Source organism: Pagrus major, chromosome 16, assembly GCF_040436345.1.
Source record: "Pagrus major chromosome 16, Pma_NU_1.0".
Taxonomy (NCBI): domain Eukaryota; kingdom Metazoa; phylum Chordata; class Actinopteri; order Spariformes; family Sparidae; genus Pagrus; species Pagrus major.
Window position 1 is genome coordinate 8,296,033 of NC_133230.1, and position 16,328 is coordinate 8,312,360.

At 41.1% G+C, this 16,328-nt stretch overlaps 1 protein-coding gene across 2 annotated transcripts in view; it reads left to right on the forward strand.

Moving 5' to 3' along the window:
* Nucleotides 1-16,055, forward strand: part of fndc3ba (fibronectin type III domain containing 3Ba) — a 98,568-nt gene extending 82,513 nt beyond the window's left edge. For both annotated transcript variants that reach the window (XM_073483071.1, XM_073483070.1), the window contains exons 24-27: nt 2,334-2,558; nt 8,853-9,019; nt 10,350-10,477; nt 11,312-16,055. In XM_073483071.1, coding sequence (XP_073339172.1) covers nt 2,334-2,558; nt 8,853-9,019; nt 10,350-10,477; nt 11,312-11,623 — 832 coding nt within the window. In that variant the 3' untranslated portion in view covers nt 11,624-16,055. The remainder of the gene's footprint in view (nt 1-2,333; nt 2,559-8,852; nt 9,020-10,349; nt 10,478-11,311) is intronic.
* The last annotated feature ends 273 nt before the right edge of the window (nt 16,056-16,328 follow it).

A 16,328-nucleotide genomic window follows, 5' to 3' on the forward strand; every position in this document is an offset into this window, starting at 1 on the left:
TATTAATTAATAAAACTGTACCATAATATATGGATCATTTTCATCCAAAATGTAAATGTTTTTATTAATTTTAAGGTACTTTTAAGGTAGTAGTAGTAGTAGTTTATTGTAGCTGTGGGAGCCTTGTAGTAGATGTTTGCATCAGCATTGATAACAGACCTTGTTCTACTCCAGCAGCGGTAAACAACTACTCAGTAATCTGAATCACCAGCTACTGTTATTGTGCCTCTGTAAGCAATTCTGTTATTACCCGAATGTGTGTTTGTGTTTGTGTGTGCGCATGCAAGTGATTGTGCGTTTCTCTGAATTGAGGGAGAGGGAGTGGCGGGGGGGGACGTGTGAGGAGGCAGAGTGATCACACGCCATTGTTTTCATTCTCAGGTTGTTTTTGTCCCCTGGTCACTCTGCTCTCTTGCATAATGGCCTCCACTGAGGCAAAACACACCGTGCATGCTTGTGCTCGTGCACATGTGTGCATCTGCTTGTGGGTGTTTTTGTGTGTGCCAGTGATGGTAATTTTGGTTGTTATTTACAGCAATGGGGTACTTCAAAACAATGTGATTCAGATTTTACTCATGTGTTTGGCTTCGTGAGGGGCCTTGTTGTTTGCTCTGTTAGGAGTCAGTCTGTGTGTGCTTTAGTGCGGGTTTGAAATGTTATGAAAAGGTTATTTTTTGATAAATAATGTTTTCTGTGGGAGAGAGGAGCTTCTGCTGGTGGACCTCTTACATACAGAACCTATATAACACACTGATGGAAAGGACCAAATGAAAAAGCATAATAGGTCTCCTTTAATATTACACTACACCACATCATGTTAAAAAAAAAACCCCAAAATAACATGTTGGCTGCAGTTTTTTTTATCATCAGTGGCTTTTTTTCCCCACACGGGTTTCACAGACATCCTTATGTATCTTCCTTTTATACTGTCACAGTCCATTAATAATATTAGAAGGTATTAAAGTCTCTGGAGACACATTAAGAGGATAATGGCCATACTCACATATCACTGAATACAGATCGACTAATAGCAGCAGTGCTCAGAAAGTGCACTACTGAACTGACAAGAACATCGTTTACTTCCAACAAGTAATTAAAAGAGACAGTGTGTCGCATAATTACATTAACATTACATGGCTACATTAACTTTTCCCTTGATTGTCTTCATTTCAGTGTTGTAATATAAACATTTTCATCTATTCCGAAGTGTAAATTCCTTCATAACGTAATGCAATCACTCATCATGAAAAGCTAAGTTTCCTTATCTTCCATTCTCTCCCTTTTTCTCTGTCCCTCATCATCTTTTATCTATATGCTTAATTACCCAGTAGATGGATGAACGTTGCCCTTTCTCCTCTGTCTTCACTCAGCTGCATGAATTATCATGAAAGGTTACAGTTACAGAGAACGGCAATTAAATGTCAGACGGTTGATGCTCTCTAGCCGAGGGCCTCTGATTTGGGTGCTAATCGCCTGATCAGACATTGACAGAAAAGGGCGTCGAAGGGAGAGATTCCTAGAAGAAAGGGAGCAGGGGAGGTTGGATGACAAAAATCAATTTCTGCAAGTATCTGTGTGGCTTTCTTTGAGTGCGTTTTTATGATAAAGTTATACATTTAAAGAGTCATATGCACTCATACTGGCTTTTTTTGAAAAATAAACCATAATCAAGTTGGACGAAAAGGAAGATATTGCTTTCGGATGTTCTTTCCAAAAGGTGAATCTTGTCGAACACTGTGCAGCACTGATACCAATTTGCTTTAATTCTCTTGTACTTTGGGAGGGTCATTTCGAGCCCTTTTGGGGGCCCTATGCCAAATGTTGTTAAGAGGCCCATATTTTGGGATGGATCTTGGGGATTCTACACCCTATAAAGCATGCAACATTTAAATGCATCATTCCAGTGCACTTTAGGAGGAAAAGAGGCTTGATCCATGTAAAACTCTTAACAGCTTTTTTTTTTATTAAATCTCATATTCAAATCTGAGGTCATGCAACTGCATAGTGTGCATATAGCAAGACATGGCCTTGGAAAAAGTGGGCCGACAAGTCCAACATATTAAAGTCTCATCCTGGAGAGAACATTGAGTTATAATGGGTTTTGGTAATGAGGCGAAGGGATCACAGCATCAAAGGTCAAAGCTAATACACCAGATCAACCTCTTCACTGACAATTACTCCGCTATCCGCCAACTAGGTCAGCAAACGCTTTTTGTACAATTAATGTACATGTTCTCTTGGCTCCAAAACATATAATTTTGACACACATGTAACATGTCTAACAGTCTGTAACAAACAAATCCTAATCTCTCTCTCTCTCTCATGGCTTGCAGTGTACAGATCCAGGCAGTGAATACCATCGGCTCCAGTCCCTTGAGTCCAGCCCTGCTGGCGAGGACACGCCCTCTCCCTCCGGCCCCGCCCCCTCTCGAATGCTCGGCGGCCGGCCCTCAGAGCCTGAAGCTGAAATGGGGCGAAAATGCCAGCAACACGCACACTCGCGCCCTGCTTGCTGACGACATGGTCTACACACTACAGATGGAGGACAAGAACCACAGGTGGAGTAAACAGACACACAGTTACACCATAGTTTACCTCACCTGAGAAGTTGTCAGCTTACTGTGTACCAGTGTACAGGGATCAATGTCAAACAATCCATAAACATTAGATTTATACATTTAAGAAAAACAAGAACCTCAAGTTTTGTTCACACTCTGCACCTCATCATATGTGCTTCAGTCATTTACAGCGGCCCCTACACCCTCTGCAGTACTTCATAGTTTACACTAAGCTTATACTAACACTGGACACGAAACGGCTGCATAGTGGATGATGGAGTGCCTTCTTTACGCTGCCTGCTCAACTGTGTGTGATTCAATTCACAACACGGGGAGAGCCCCATGAGAGCAGGCTGGATGTAGATTAGTGACGAACAATACGTCTCAAATCAATATCTTCATATTAATATGGATTGTCCATAAATATATCTACATATAGCAAGTGCATGCAAAAACATAGACAATAATCAAACCAATAAGAAAATATAACTACTAATACTACAACTACTACCACTACTACTACTATTATTACATATATCAATACTACTACTACTGCTACCACTACTACTGCTACTACTACTACTACTACTATCACTAAATATACCAATACTACTACTACTACTACCACCACTACTACTACCACTATACTATTACCACTACTCCTACTACTTCTACTGCTACTACTACTAATAGTACTATACTGCCAGCACTACAACTATACTGCTACCACTTATATTACTGTTACTTCTACTTTAATAATAATAATAATAACAACAACAACAACAACAACAACAACAACAACAAAATGTTATATAGCACCATTAAATCAAGCAGCACCTGCTTTGACATAAATCAACTAAAATAATGCAGCACACTCTTACTCAGTGTAAATTGTTACAAGAGAAAACCATAAATTATTTAAATGACTCACTCAGTTAATTTTTAAGTGAAACCTTCTTTAGAATTAATAATTTGGCTTACTGTAATACTTTTATATTCCTATTAATTAATTCCACTTAATTCCTTATTGAATGAAAGCCCAGCCCCGGCCTACATTGTTTTACTCTTAACAGCAGTAGCAACAACCAACTAGGGATTTACTTTAATGAGCTATGCATGTAAGTGAAAGCTTTTTTTTTAATGAGAATATTAATGTTTTTTCTTTGGTTTGTAGATGTTTTTAGTCAAAAGAGGCACTCATCAACACTATACACACATCTATAGAGACAAGATTAGTAGATATTTCTTATGTGGAGCTTCAGTTAAGAGCAGGGATTACACCTGTTATGTTCCCCTGAGAGGATGTGCTCTCTAAACCTCCTAAACCTCCACCTTGCACACAACAATCCCCAGACTCCTTAACCCACAGCTAGTCAATACAGCTAATCAAGAGCCAGAAGGTCAATACCACACACAAACCGCAGACAGTCACACACAATGTGATGCAGTAACCAGATGTACCAGTGAGTGGTCACGTTGAGGGCATCCGGAGCCAGCCGGGGATACAGCCTCCAACAATTAACCCTTCGTTTCACTGGCTGCTCAGCCAGGAGTGACAAAAAGAGACACGGGAAGAATTAGCAGACTGAGGAGAGGAAAAGGCAGAACAATTTAATGTTCGCACTTCAAGACCATTTGTACACTGTAGCAGAAGTAGCGAAGAGAGGGACAAATAAATAAATAGGAAACAGACTAAACCATAAAGCCGCTAGGAGCCACTTTTATCTGCCCACCTGTCGGATTGTCTCGCTCCCTGCCTCCGTTCAGCCCTCTGCCATTCATGGTTGGCTGTCTATCAGCGTTTGAATTAAGGCTTGGCTGGCATCACGTTGGCACCCCTGGAATGGTCCAGAGTGCAGCAGGCAGCAGATGGGGCCCCCTCTGGCAGGCTGCGATCTGTTAACCTCTCCGATACATACGCACACAGACACACAGAGCCATGCACGTAGGCACAAACACACACGCCCCGCTCGCCAAATTAAAACAGCTTTCACAGTTTAGAGTTTTATTTACCCTTTTCCCGTTGGCACCGTGATTAGCGTGGCAGTGTGCTAGTCTGTGTGAACGTTGCTTGGATGCACTTGTGTATATATATATTCACATGTCTGCATGCAAGGTATTTGGATCAGATGGTATTTTTGAGAATCACCCATTTGTGTTCACCTGCATATGTGAGCAAGTGATTTGTAAGCACTTCATTTGCTGCAAATTGAAGAGAAATGTTAGTTTAGTTGATTCTCTCATTTTTTCCTCTGATTATACTCAATTGGCCCGGTTTTTTTCTTTATCCTCATGGAAACGGCAACATAATAGCCCATCCTGATCATAAAACCATTACATGCTCACATAAATAATCTACTTATCTCTATTTTTCTGTATTTTAAAATGTTTTGGATCTAATGATTGGCACTGAAAAAAAAATTTAAGTGGCTTTTGTCATTGAATTTAGAGAAAAGGAAGGTCAGGGTTTGTTTTGATCCCACTGTAGATTTTGGTTTGATCTGAGAAGAGCCTTAAATTGGTCTATTTGTGTCCATGTTTGTCCCTTCCTGCCCTCTGATAGCAGACATTTAGTTGATTCAAGTGCAAGTAAATTTAGCTTATTTGTCCTTCAAGCTGGAATGTTGTTTTTTTTTCCCTCATATTTCATATTATTCAATTTTGCATTCCCAGTTAGTATTTTTTATTTTCATGGGGTTGTACTGACATTTTTTCAGTTATTTCTACTTTTTGCAGATTTTTCACACAAATATATGTTATATTTATACATTTAGATCAGAGTAAAAGCATCCAAGGTTGTGTATTGCAGTAGTGGCTATTTAGGGCTGTATTTATGAAAATACAGTTATTTTTTACAGGAAACTGTTATTATATTTATTGCAATTATTTGATCATTGAAAACGCATGAATTATATGTATTCAAGGATAGCAATAGAATGGAATGATGGAAAAAGACCTTTTGGACCTTTAGGTTTTGCATGTGGTTGGACCTCCACTTATGCGCATTTCCAGGTACACTCTGATAGAAATCCAGATAATTGGATTTGTGTATGTAACACAGATAAACAATAGCAGCATCTCAACACAGCCTGAACACACAATCATTATTAAACTCTCTCTTCTTCATCTCCATCATTTCCTCTACCAGGAAACTGTCCGTAAACTCTATAATTGGCCGAAATCGCTCCGTAATGGCGATGTGTGATTCCTGACTGGTTCAACCTAATTGCCTTTGCTCATTACTTGCAGCTACTGGTGGTTATGACAGTGCGTCGAGGTGTATTAGGGGCTGCATTAGCGGGGCATCACCATCTGTTGAACATAGTGTGTGTTAGTGTGTGTGCGTGCGTGTGTGTGTTTTATCACCAGATGAGACGGAGCCTGTTTACGATGCTCCTCCTCCTCCTTCGCTCTTCCTCTTCCCCCCTTTGCTTTCTCATCACGCTCCATTAGAACGATTTAGCAGGAAAAAAAGGCAATGAAGGAATCGCCATGGCAACCAGATGCTTCATTGCTAATCACGATGTATCGAGGGGGAGACTGGAAGGGCAACTTTATTGAATCTGGAAAAATACAAACAACAACAAAAACATATTGAATGGCCAGCTACGGTTTCTGGAAACATAATTTCAGATCCGGCCAATAAATTCCGTCAGTGTCATTTTTTTAACCAAATAGCATTACTGTCTCTTTATCTTTTTGACTTTGTCCCTCTGTCTCTGTATCTCTCTCTTTGTCTCTGGATGGTCTAATTTGTATTTATTCATCTCATTCTGTTGTCCCTCCCTCCCTCCACATCCATCCTCTTATTGCTTTTCTCCCATTCACATGTCTTTGTGGGGTGTCAGATGATAATAAAAAAAGCTGTTTTCTTAGGTTCACGATATTAAATCCCATTACTTTCCTTTCCCCCCTTTGCCTTCTCTGTCTTTCTCCCACAGCTTATTTTTTCCGTCCTTATCTCAACGCATGCAGACCTGTTGCTCCTGCTCTGTCCCCATTAGCTCGTGGCTTTTTTTTCATTTTCGCTTGTTTTCCTCGTGCTGCTGTTGCCCTTTAAGCTGGTTGACTTTGTTTGATTTTTCTCATTTCCCTGTCTCTTCATTACACAAATGCCCTCTGGCAGGGGCGCAGTGCAAATAAGGTTCCAACCTTGTGAATGCAGGTGGAGAAACAGGCACAAGGGGCAAAACTGGGGTGCAGTAGCTGTCGTTCATAACAATTATCCATTCATACATCCTTGCCTATGCCCGTCCACCCTTTAATCCATCTAACATCCCCTTTTCTGTCCTCCTTTCTTTAATTCATCTAACAAATGTTGCTTCTTTATTCATCCATCCATATTATGTTTTCATCTGTCATTTCACAATCCTTCATCCTTATACTCAGACATTTCTTTCTTTGCCTACATCCATTTGTTTTTCAGCCAGGAGCTAGCCACTTTGAAAGACAAGCTTCTCTGTCTCTTATGCTAACCCTATCAAGCAAGTAGCAATCCAGTAGTTTCTTCACATTGATAATTTGAGTGTTTTCAATTAATATTTGTACATATTGTCCCATAAATGGATACAGTTTCTACTTTCTGTGCATTGCTGACAAATTGTGATGCTTGAAAAAGCTCCTTTTCATATCAGCTAAAATTGATACTTGAAAAGGAGCGTCTGACTGAAAAGCCTTCAAGGTTCTACCTGCCTTTGGAGAAAAAAATGCACGAACAAAGATTAATGATTTAATGATGAATTTAATAAATTAAATAATATTTTATGATGTCAGAAGAAGAAATTCCAGTTTGAGTACAGGAAAGTGGCTAGAAAAACAATAGCATGTCCTTGCTTGTCTGCTCCTAACATCTCCCTTTCTGCCCTCCCCTGCTCCTTGTTGTGGTTAATTTGTCGGCTGTTTGGCTCCGGACCAAGGGTGCAGTTCATCTCATTAACTGTGGCCTGGTGGTTTTGTGTGTGTGTGTGCGTGTGTTTATTATCTGGGCCCTGCCGAGTGTTAATTACTTTTATGATGGAAAATTATGATAGTGGAAAAGCTGATGTATTTACTGCACAAACATAAAAATGACTAATTTCTCGGCCACGTGGTTGTTAGCTGAGAGAATAAACAAGGGGAGACTCGGATGCACGTAGCGTTTACACCGCAGCCGCTGAACTAATTCAACCAGCGCTGGTGGTTAACTGTAAGGCCTGGCGGTGAGGCAAAGGATTAACAACATCGTATATCAGCCAGAGAAATGCATCACTTTTCTAGTGCAGCTGCATAAAGAGCTCATCTGGAGTTATAGCCTTCCACTAAACCATGACCTCTCTCATCTCTTCTTTCTCTCTCGCTCCCTCTTCTTTCCCCTTGCAGCAAATCCTCTATCATTGTCTCCTCCACTCTTATAATTACCAGCCACCTCTCCTTCATACCCTCCTCTGACTTACTTCCTCCATCACTGCCTCCTATCTTCCCACTTGCCCCCGTCACCTTTGTCTTTCTCTATTCCCTCCTATAACTTTCTTTCCGCTCTCACCCAGACTTTCACCTGATTGTGCAGAAAAACTGATTGCAGAATAAATAACCCCTTTTCACCTCAAATCCCCATTTCTCTCCGATCCACTCATTCGCTCACTTATCATGTCTCCTTCAGTCCATCAATCTGTCGATCTTGCCAGCCAGAAACTGTTTTTGGTGCTCGTTTATATCAGATTTGTGACTCTGGCCTGTCAGTATTCATCCTATGTGTTCATAAATCACCGCTATCTTTGTTAAGATGTACTCCAGAAGAGTTCTCGCCAGCATTCCTGTTTCTTTTCAAGGTTTCAGCTGCTTTTTTCTGAGGACAAGGCATCTAATGCCAAACCAAGGTCGATGCAGTGTGTTTTAAGAGTTAGCAAGAGGTGAATAACCCCTGTACTGATCAAATTAGGGCCAATATTAGAAGTAACAAGAGTTTGTTAGCTGGTAATGCCTGCTGTGGTGAGTCATGGGAAGTCCAGGAAAAATGAATCAATCCGATCCTGAACAGAGTGTGAATCAGTCCCTGAAACTGGTTTCACTGATCAGTGTAATCATCCCTCACTGCTTGAGATGTGGTTTCTCAATCACATCTCTCCCTTCATCTATTCTATACATAGCACCATCACTCCTTTCTCTCACCTTCACCCCACTCCTCACCTTCTCCCTTGTCTTTGACTCACTTTCTCTTCCCGTCCTCGCCTTCACCCGTCGTTCTCATTCACAGATTTCCCTCTCAATTTGTGATTCATTTCCCGTGCCTTACTCTCTGTTATGTTCTCTCTTCAGGTTTGTGACAATCTACCGTGGTCCCAGTCACACCTACAAGGTCCAGCGATTGACCGAGTCCAGCAGCTACAGCTTCAGAATACAGGCCATCAGTGATGCTGGGGAGGGTCCTTTCTCTGACACACACGCCTTCTGCACCACCAAGTCTGTCCCCCCTGCCCTCAAAGGTAAAATGACCAAGGAAACATTTGTACATAACCAGTCTCTAGACAAGGAAAAGTTTGTGTTATGCAACCAGGTTTAATTTAGTGATGTAGGAAGATTCCTAAAACCTGGAATTAGTTCGTATTTTTGCACTTCGGGTTCCTTTGTCTCTAAGTCGATAGGTGTTTTGAATGGGTTTTCAGTTAAATACCTGAAAAAAGCTCACTGGCTAACAGAGGGTTAATACATTGTTGTGTATTCCTCTACAATCTACAATACATCAAAAAGTACTAATGTGTCTTCAAGAGGATGGTTGCTAACAAGTGGTTAAATGAGACTACAGAGGTTGTCGGCCACATTATACATCATTACGCCGAACATGGAGACTCAGCGAGATTATATTCTGCTCTAATCCAAAATCTGATTGATATTAGCCTACAGAAAAGCATCATCCCTGCAGAAATGCATTTATAGTTAGGGTACATTTTAACATATGAAGAGCTTAACTAGCTCCAGCAATTTAGGAGTTAAACTGGATGACCCAAAAGAGTCTGAACAATAAAAGTAATTACATTTGTTTCTGTTTGGCTGTTAAGAGTTGGCATGTTTACTGTAGCCTTGCTTGATTATTGTCTCCAGTATGTGGTGTTTGCTGTAAACTGAGAGGCTGCGGTGGCTTATTATAGCTTCAATAATCACAGAGTATATTCGCAGGTGATATAACCGGAAATATGGGTATGACTGTGAGGCTGTGAATGTGCAGCACAGTATCTGTAAGTGGGAAAATAACAGCCTTAAGGGCCCAAAAAAGCTTCTGAGAAACTGTTAGCTGCGTCTGTGCTCTGTCCAAAGGTTTCTCTAAAAATCAGCTCTCATTTAAAAACAATAAAGAGCAGGTGGATTTGAGACCAATCAATGAACAGGTCCCTGGTTACAGATTAGAAAATGTGTGCAATATTTAGCACAGCAATAAATGTGATCAGAATTTGTTGTTGTTGTGTTATATCCGCTGTTAAATTGAATTATCTCCCAAGGATATTATAGCTTTGCAAAACAATTATTAATCAGAGAGAATCATTATCATGACTGCAACCATTACTGCTGATCTGAGGTATTAGATTCTGTGAGGAAGACGGATGTTAGTATTTACTAATAAAAAGGTGGTTAGAAATATCCTTCTGGATGCATTCTTGTGGTACCAAAGGGTTAATTCATTTCAAGAGAACTTCCTGTTGAGGTTGAATATATTTTTAGCGGGCCCAGATGTAGAAAACCCAAATATTTGTTCCACATTGCATTCCTTTTTCTGTTCTATTTCTGAAATCATGTTTTTGATGCCATTCATTCCATCAGCTCCCAGAGTGCACCAGCTGGAGGGGAACATGTGTGAGATCACATGGGAGACCATCCCACCAATGAGGGGAGATCCTGTGAGCTACGTGCTCCAGGTGCTGGTGGGACGCGAGTCAGAATACAAACAGGTTCGTGTCACACTCAGGCGCCCACACACACACACACACAGGTCATACGAGGATAGTGTGGAGAACTCCGGTGTGTTTGTAGTCGAGAGCCCCTCTTCAATTATTTGCTTCATTCATATTTTCTTGGAAGTGGCACTGGGGAGGATATTCGTTTAATCTCCCAGAGGAGGAGAATAATTCAGTTTGCAGTGATGCCCACACAAAAGACTGAAACACACACACACACACACACACACACAGACACTCACTACATCTTACCCACACTGAGAGATCCAGCATGCTGAAATTCCAGGTAATCCGCAGCGCAGCAGAATCTATTGAATGGTATTGAATGATTTTAATGAGAATCACAACACGGAAACAAGCGGAAAAAAAAGATTTTGGCCGCACTCGGAGGCTGGCAGCTGGAGCGATGAATGCTGGTGAGCAGACTGCAGACAAAAAGACATTTGTCTTCAGGGCTGTTTTACTCCCTGTTATTGAATTACTGAATGGATCGAGAGGAGAACTGCTGATACCCACCAGCGGACAAAACCGCATGTGTGCATGCAGGGATGTGAGATACCTATTGTCTGTGTACACTGTGAAGTCCCTGATGCTGCTTGTCAGATGGAGCTTTACAATCTTTACAGCACACAATACTTTTATCCTTCGAGAGTTGATTCAATAAATAAAACTAGCCAAAAAATGTAACTTTAGTGGAGAAAAAAATGGCAGAAAACCCCTGAAGAGCATCATGACATGACACTGTACGGACAATCAGACTGACAAAATTATTGATGGATCATCAAGTAACGTCCAGGTGCTAAACTTCATCTTTCTCTCCCCTCACAGGTTTTTAAGGGAGAGGAGGGCGCGTTCCAAATCACTGGTCTCCAGGGCAACACAGACTATCGTTTCCGCGTGGGCGCCTGCCGCCGCTGCCAGGATTCGTGCCAGGAACTGTGCGGACCACTGAGCCCCTCCTCCTTGTTCACGCTGCGGCGCCAGGAGGCGGCGTCGTCGGGAGAGCAGTGCGCCGTGGAAGCGGGCAAAGGGTCGGGCCTGATCTCCAGCGACGAGCGCTTCGCCGCGCTCATCGTGTGCGTGTTCGCGGGCTTCTCCATCCTCATCGCCTGCTTGCTACAGTACTTCTTCATGAAGTGAGGGAATTTTAACTATAGGATAGAAAGAGAAAGCAAAAATCACAGAGTCTATGAAAGAACCGAATGAAATCAAAAACAAACACTTGAGATATACTTCTAAGACTATGTATGTTTTATTTTTTTGTTTTTTTTTATAGTCAAAGTATCGATTCTGGCTTTCCTCACCTTGTTCCTGTTGTCTTCTGCCTTCACTCAGTTCGGTCTCATTTCTCTCTACGTCTCTGTTGTCTTTGTATCATTGTCTGTCTCATTTGTTAAGGATTTCTGTCGGGGGAAGCCTTGTCTTAGCTGTACCTCGGTTGGGAAAGAAAACTGATAATCAAGCCTTAAAATAGCTGTGAGCGAAGCAGTTGCTCCTCAGACTGACTTGCATGTTTTTATTTTGTATTTTTTAAAAACACATATCTAAACGATTAGAGAACGTGTATATTTCTTGACGGTCATTGCCTTACTTTTTTTTTGTTTTGTTGGTTTTTTAATGTGTAATTTTTTTTTTTTTTCTGCTGCAGTCTTTATTCATTTCAGCCATATTCCAATGTAGGCCTTCGAAGCTTTAGCCGTTCATACCTTATTATTCAGTTTTGTTACTACTCGACAGGCTGTCGGTCGATTCATGCAATCTGCACCTGCTCTCACAATGCAGACTGACAAAGACACAATGCACACATTCAAATTCACACTCACACACATACATTACACTCATGCAATGACAGTGAGAAACACACATTTCCTCCAATCACATATCTGCTCAGCTTTTAACATTCAATCACTCACTGACTCACTCACTCACTCACTCACTCACTCAGCTACCAAAGTGATGCAATTCATGTGTGGTGTAAGATGCTGCTATCCTGTGATTTTATTATATCTAAGAAAGAATGGAAAACCAGTAATCTAATATATATACACACAATATAAATATATATATATATTATAACAAATATATATGATGCTATAGAAGTGATGTAATATAAGTGATGGCAATGTAAGGTGTGAACTACAGTGTGTAAGGGGAGGAGTCGACTCTAGGTGCTCACAAACAGCAGCTCTGAGGTCAGAAGGAGCCCTTAAAACACTGGTCTCGGATCAGAATATGAACCTTTATAGGTATACGAATGTTGGGCATAAACTGGCTGGGATCGTGATTGGCTGGGAAAGGGCTGTGCTGAGCATTTTCATTGGTCCCTCGGTCGGTCCTTCCGTGTTCTACCATCTCAAGTACCATTGCTCCAGCCTATTTATCTGTAGCTTTAGTAGCCGTATGCCCGTAGCGTCACAGACCCAGAGGTGCTAACAGCCTGCCAGCTAGACGCCCTTTCTCAGAGCTGTGTGTGTGTGTGTTAACAAGGAAAGCCATTAGGAGTTAGCTTGAGCTTTACCCCCCCCCACCCCTGTGACATTTAGCCAGCCGCCGGCCAGAGCAATGCTGAAGCTGTAGTTTCTCCTCGTCTGTGAATCGATACATTTGAAGACTTCTCTTTTCTCCTCTCCTGCCCATAATTATCTGTAATTACCTTTTGCTCTGGCTGCTCCTTCTCTCGCTTTCGATCCATCCTCTCCTTCTTCCCTCTTTCTTCTCTCTCTCTCTCTCTCTCTCTCTCTATTAAAAGGTGCTTTATTGACATGTAATCAGAGCAGTAGCAAGTCTGTGGTCTCTCCTCAGACGGACATGTTCTCCGGGGGACTTGAACTAATGTTCACTAACCAAACAAGCCTTTGACAGAACACAACTCAACAGAACAGGGCATTCTGACACATGTAACACCCCCCTCCGACCTCCCGCCTGACTCCCGAAACCCCCAGTTACCCCAACCCCCCGAAAAACAAAGCCAAGGTACAGCCCAATACACAACCCTGACGATCCAAAGAAGTCACCCTGACCTGCATGATTAATGTGTGACACTGTCTACTTCTGTCAGGTGGGGTGCAGGGGGAAGAAGGATCAGGTGGGAAAGGCGGGTTTTGGAAGAGGGGCGAGGCGGTAGTTAAGCCCCGCCGCTCAGCTCTGATTGGCAGCCTGTAACGTACCTCAGGGACAAGGCCTTACAGAGGGGAGATCTAATCCTGTCATCCCCATCGCTGTCACTATCGTCATCGTAACGTAGTCATCTGTTTCTCTCTGTCCCCCTCCTCCCTTCCTCTTTTTTATCTTTCTCCTTCATTTTATTTTTGATGCTGTATCTTGTCCTCTGTCTTTGCTGTGCCTTGCTCCTGTATGTCAGTAAGCAAAGTGGTTTACTAGCTCAAAATACCTTTGCCAAAGTTGATGGGAAAGTTAAGGTAGAGTTCTTTTCTAGGTTTTATTTATACTATATATTTGCATACAGTACTTTACATGCCAATTACAGTGCAATCTTCATTTATTTATTGTTTAAAGATTAAGAGACAAGTGTAGTTATATACTAATTTTTTCCTTGTAGCATGTTTTTTTTTCTTTTAAATTTTTTTTCTGTTTTTTTTATGGATGTATGTTAGATTGTATGATTAAGGCCAGCATTCCTTATCTCAGTAACCCTTTAAGTATTTCTCTTACAGCTGTTGGGAACCTGTAGCTCATCAGTCCATGCATTGCAGTTATCATTGCCGTTTCAAACATGTAACCAAATGCCTATGTGTTTTTTTTTTCTGTTTTTTTGTTTCATCTCCTGTTACGGCCGTGCACAGCCGAGCAGTTCTTGTAATGCTTAGAGAGACATGTAGCAAAGCCGGGCCTTAGGGTCGAATCATCTGTATTGGGATAAACGTCGCTGCCTTTGGCTTTTTTTTTTTTGTTTCTGATTAGTGTTATAATGAAGCTTCTGATATCTTTTTACTGTTTTTATTGCCAAAGTGCAGGCTTCTCGTGTCCACTAGATGTCGCGTTTCGCAGTCGTCTAAAGGGTTCTGTGATGTTCTTCTGTAACGACACAGCATTACGATTATTATTATTGTTATTATTATTCTCTCAAAAGGAAAAAAAAAAACATTAACTTGATCTGTGATTATGCTTCTTTTCATATTATCTTTTTATTATTTTGTTTTGTAAAGCAAAATGTGCCATTTTGAGATGTGTAGCCCCTTGTGGAGGAGAGTAACACAACCTGATTTCACACGGAAAGGTCTAAAAAAAAAGAAAAAAAGGCAAAAACAATCATACGATGATTTCAGGCAGATGATGACAATAATAATATTGACGATTCCTTGCTAGTGCTGGTATAGCAGTAGTGAGTATTTTGTATCCAGTATTTTGCTAAGAGATGATATACAGAGATATCTATAGAGCTATAGAATGAGATGGTAATACATTATGACTAACAGAGTTGAAGCACTTTTTTTATGCCGAGAATTAGTCTTGATGAGGTTAATGGGAGCGAGAGGAGACACGAGGTCCTTCGCTCCGTTCCAAACACTACTGCCAACGCCGTCTGTTACATTCATTTGGCATTATTCTGTCGTTGGCGTCACTGTGACATTGGCATTACTGGAGCACGGTTCTGTGCTCCTCAAATGGCGCCCTGCTCCCTGTAGAATGCAAACTACGGCAACAAAGGAAGTACAGTTCATACGGGAGCACGGTGCCTCTCTCAGATGTGCTCACGGTGTCTACCTAGCCTGTTGCTACGTAGTCGACAGGTGATGTGTGAGGTGTCCTGTCCTTAAACCCCCATTTGTGATGTTGCCCACCCACGGCCCCCCTTTATTCCCCTTTTTTAAGCCTTAACGCCCCAGAGGGAGAGCCGAGGTTCGCCTCGTGTGTTTGGCCGAGCTTGGGCCAGTCATGTTAGTGTCGTATAGTCTGAGGTTGACTCAAGTGTTGACTGAAAGGCTGTGCTTTAGTGGGCAGGGTACTCCCTTTATGTGCTTTGTTGTTTTTTGTTTTGTTATTTTTAAAAATGCTGGTGATTTTTATAGACACCCCGCCCCCGACCCCCACCCACACAACCTGCAGGTCCTGCACATTTGGCGGGTATATCAAGAAACGAGAGACAGTTTGTTTGCCCAGCAACCCCACGTCTGTGCCTTCTGATCAGTTTATTTTCTTCTTTTAATTTCTTTTTTTTTTTTTTTTTGGTTATGTTTTGTACGTTTTACAGTAAGTAGAGATTTTGACTGAGAATTTGGCGATTTGACAAACATACAGAGACTCACAGGTATTTAACTATTTTTTAAGCGAGACAAAAAAAGAAACGTATTTTTACCTCACGATTTAAAAGCAAACATTCCAATGTTGTCATGGTCTACGAATTGAGAAAAAAAAAGAAAAGAAATTCATGCATTTCTTCTTGTATTGTAAATGTTAGACAATTTCATATGCATTATATAAAAGAAACTGCCATATCAATTTTAATGTATAGATTTTTGCAAATACTACCCTATGTATGTAAGACGTAACTGTATCGGTAGCGTATATATAATATATTTATGCCCAATAAATGTTTTGATTTTTTTTCTGACTTTGATTCCACATGTGTGTTTTATTGTGTGTCTTATTACTCATCAACACTTTTACATACATATACACACTTCATACATATTGTAGGTAATTAAAGCATCATTATGTGACTTTTCTTCCTTAAAATAACAGCTTCAAAGTCATGTTGATGGTTTAGTGTCTTGCAATAGGGTGAATGGTGTCTCTCTCAGCCACTCTGCCCCAGTATCACTTGTTTCTGCACTATGTAACGTCAGTGAGAGGGTGGGATCACAGTGTTACATACATGTTTACT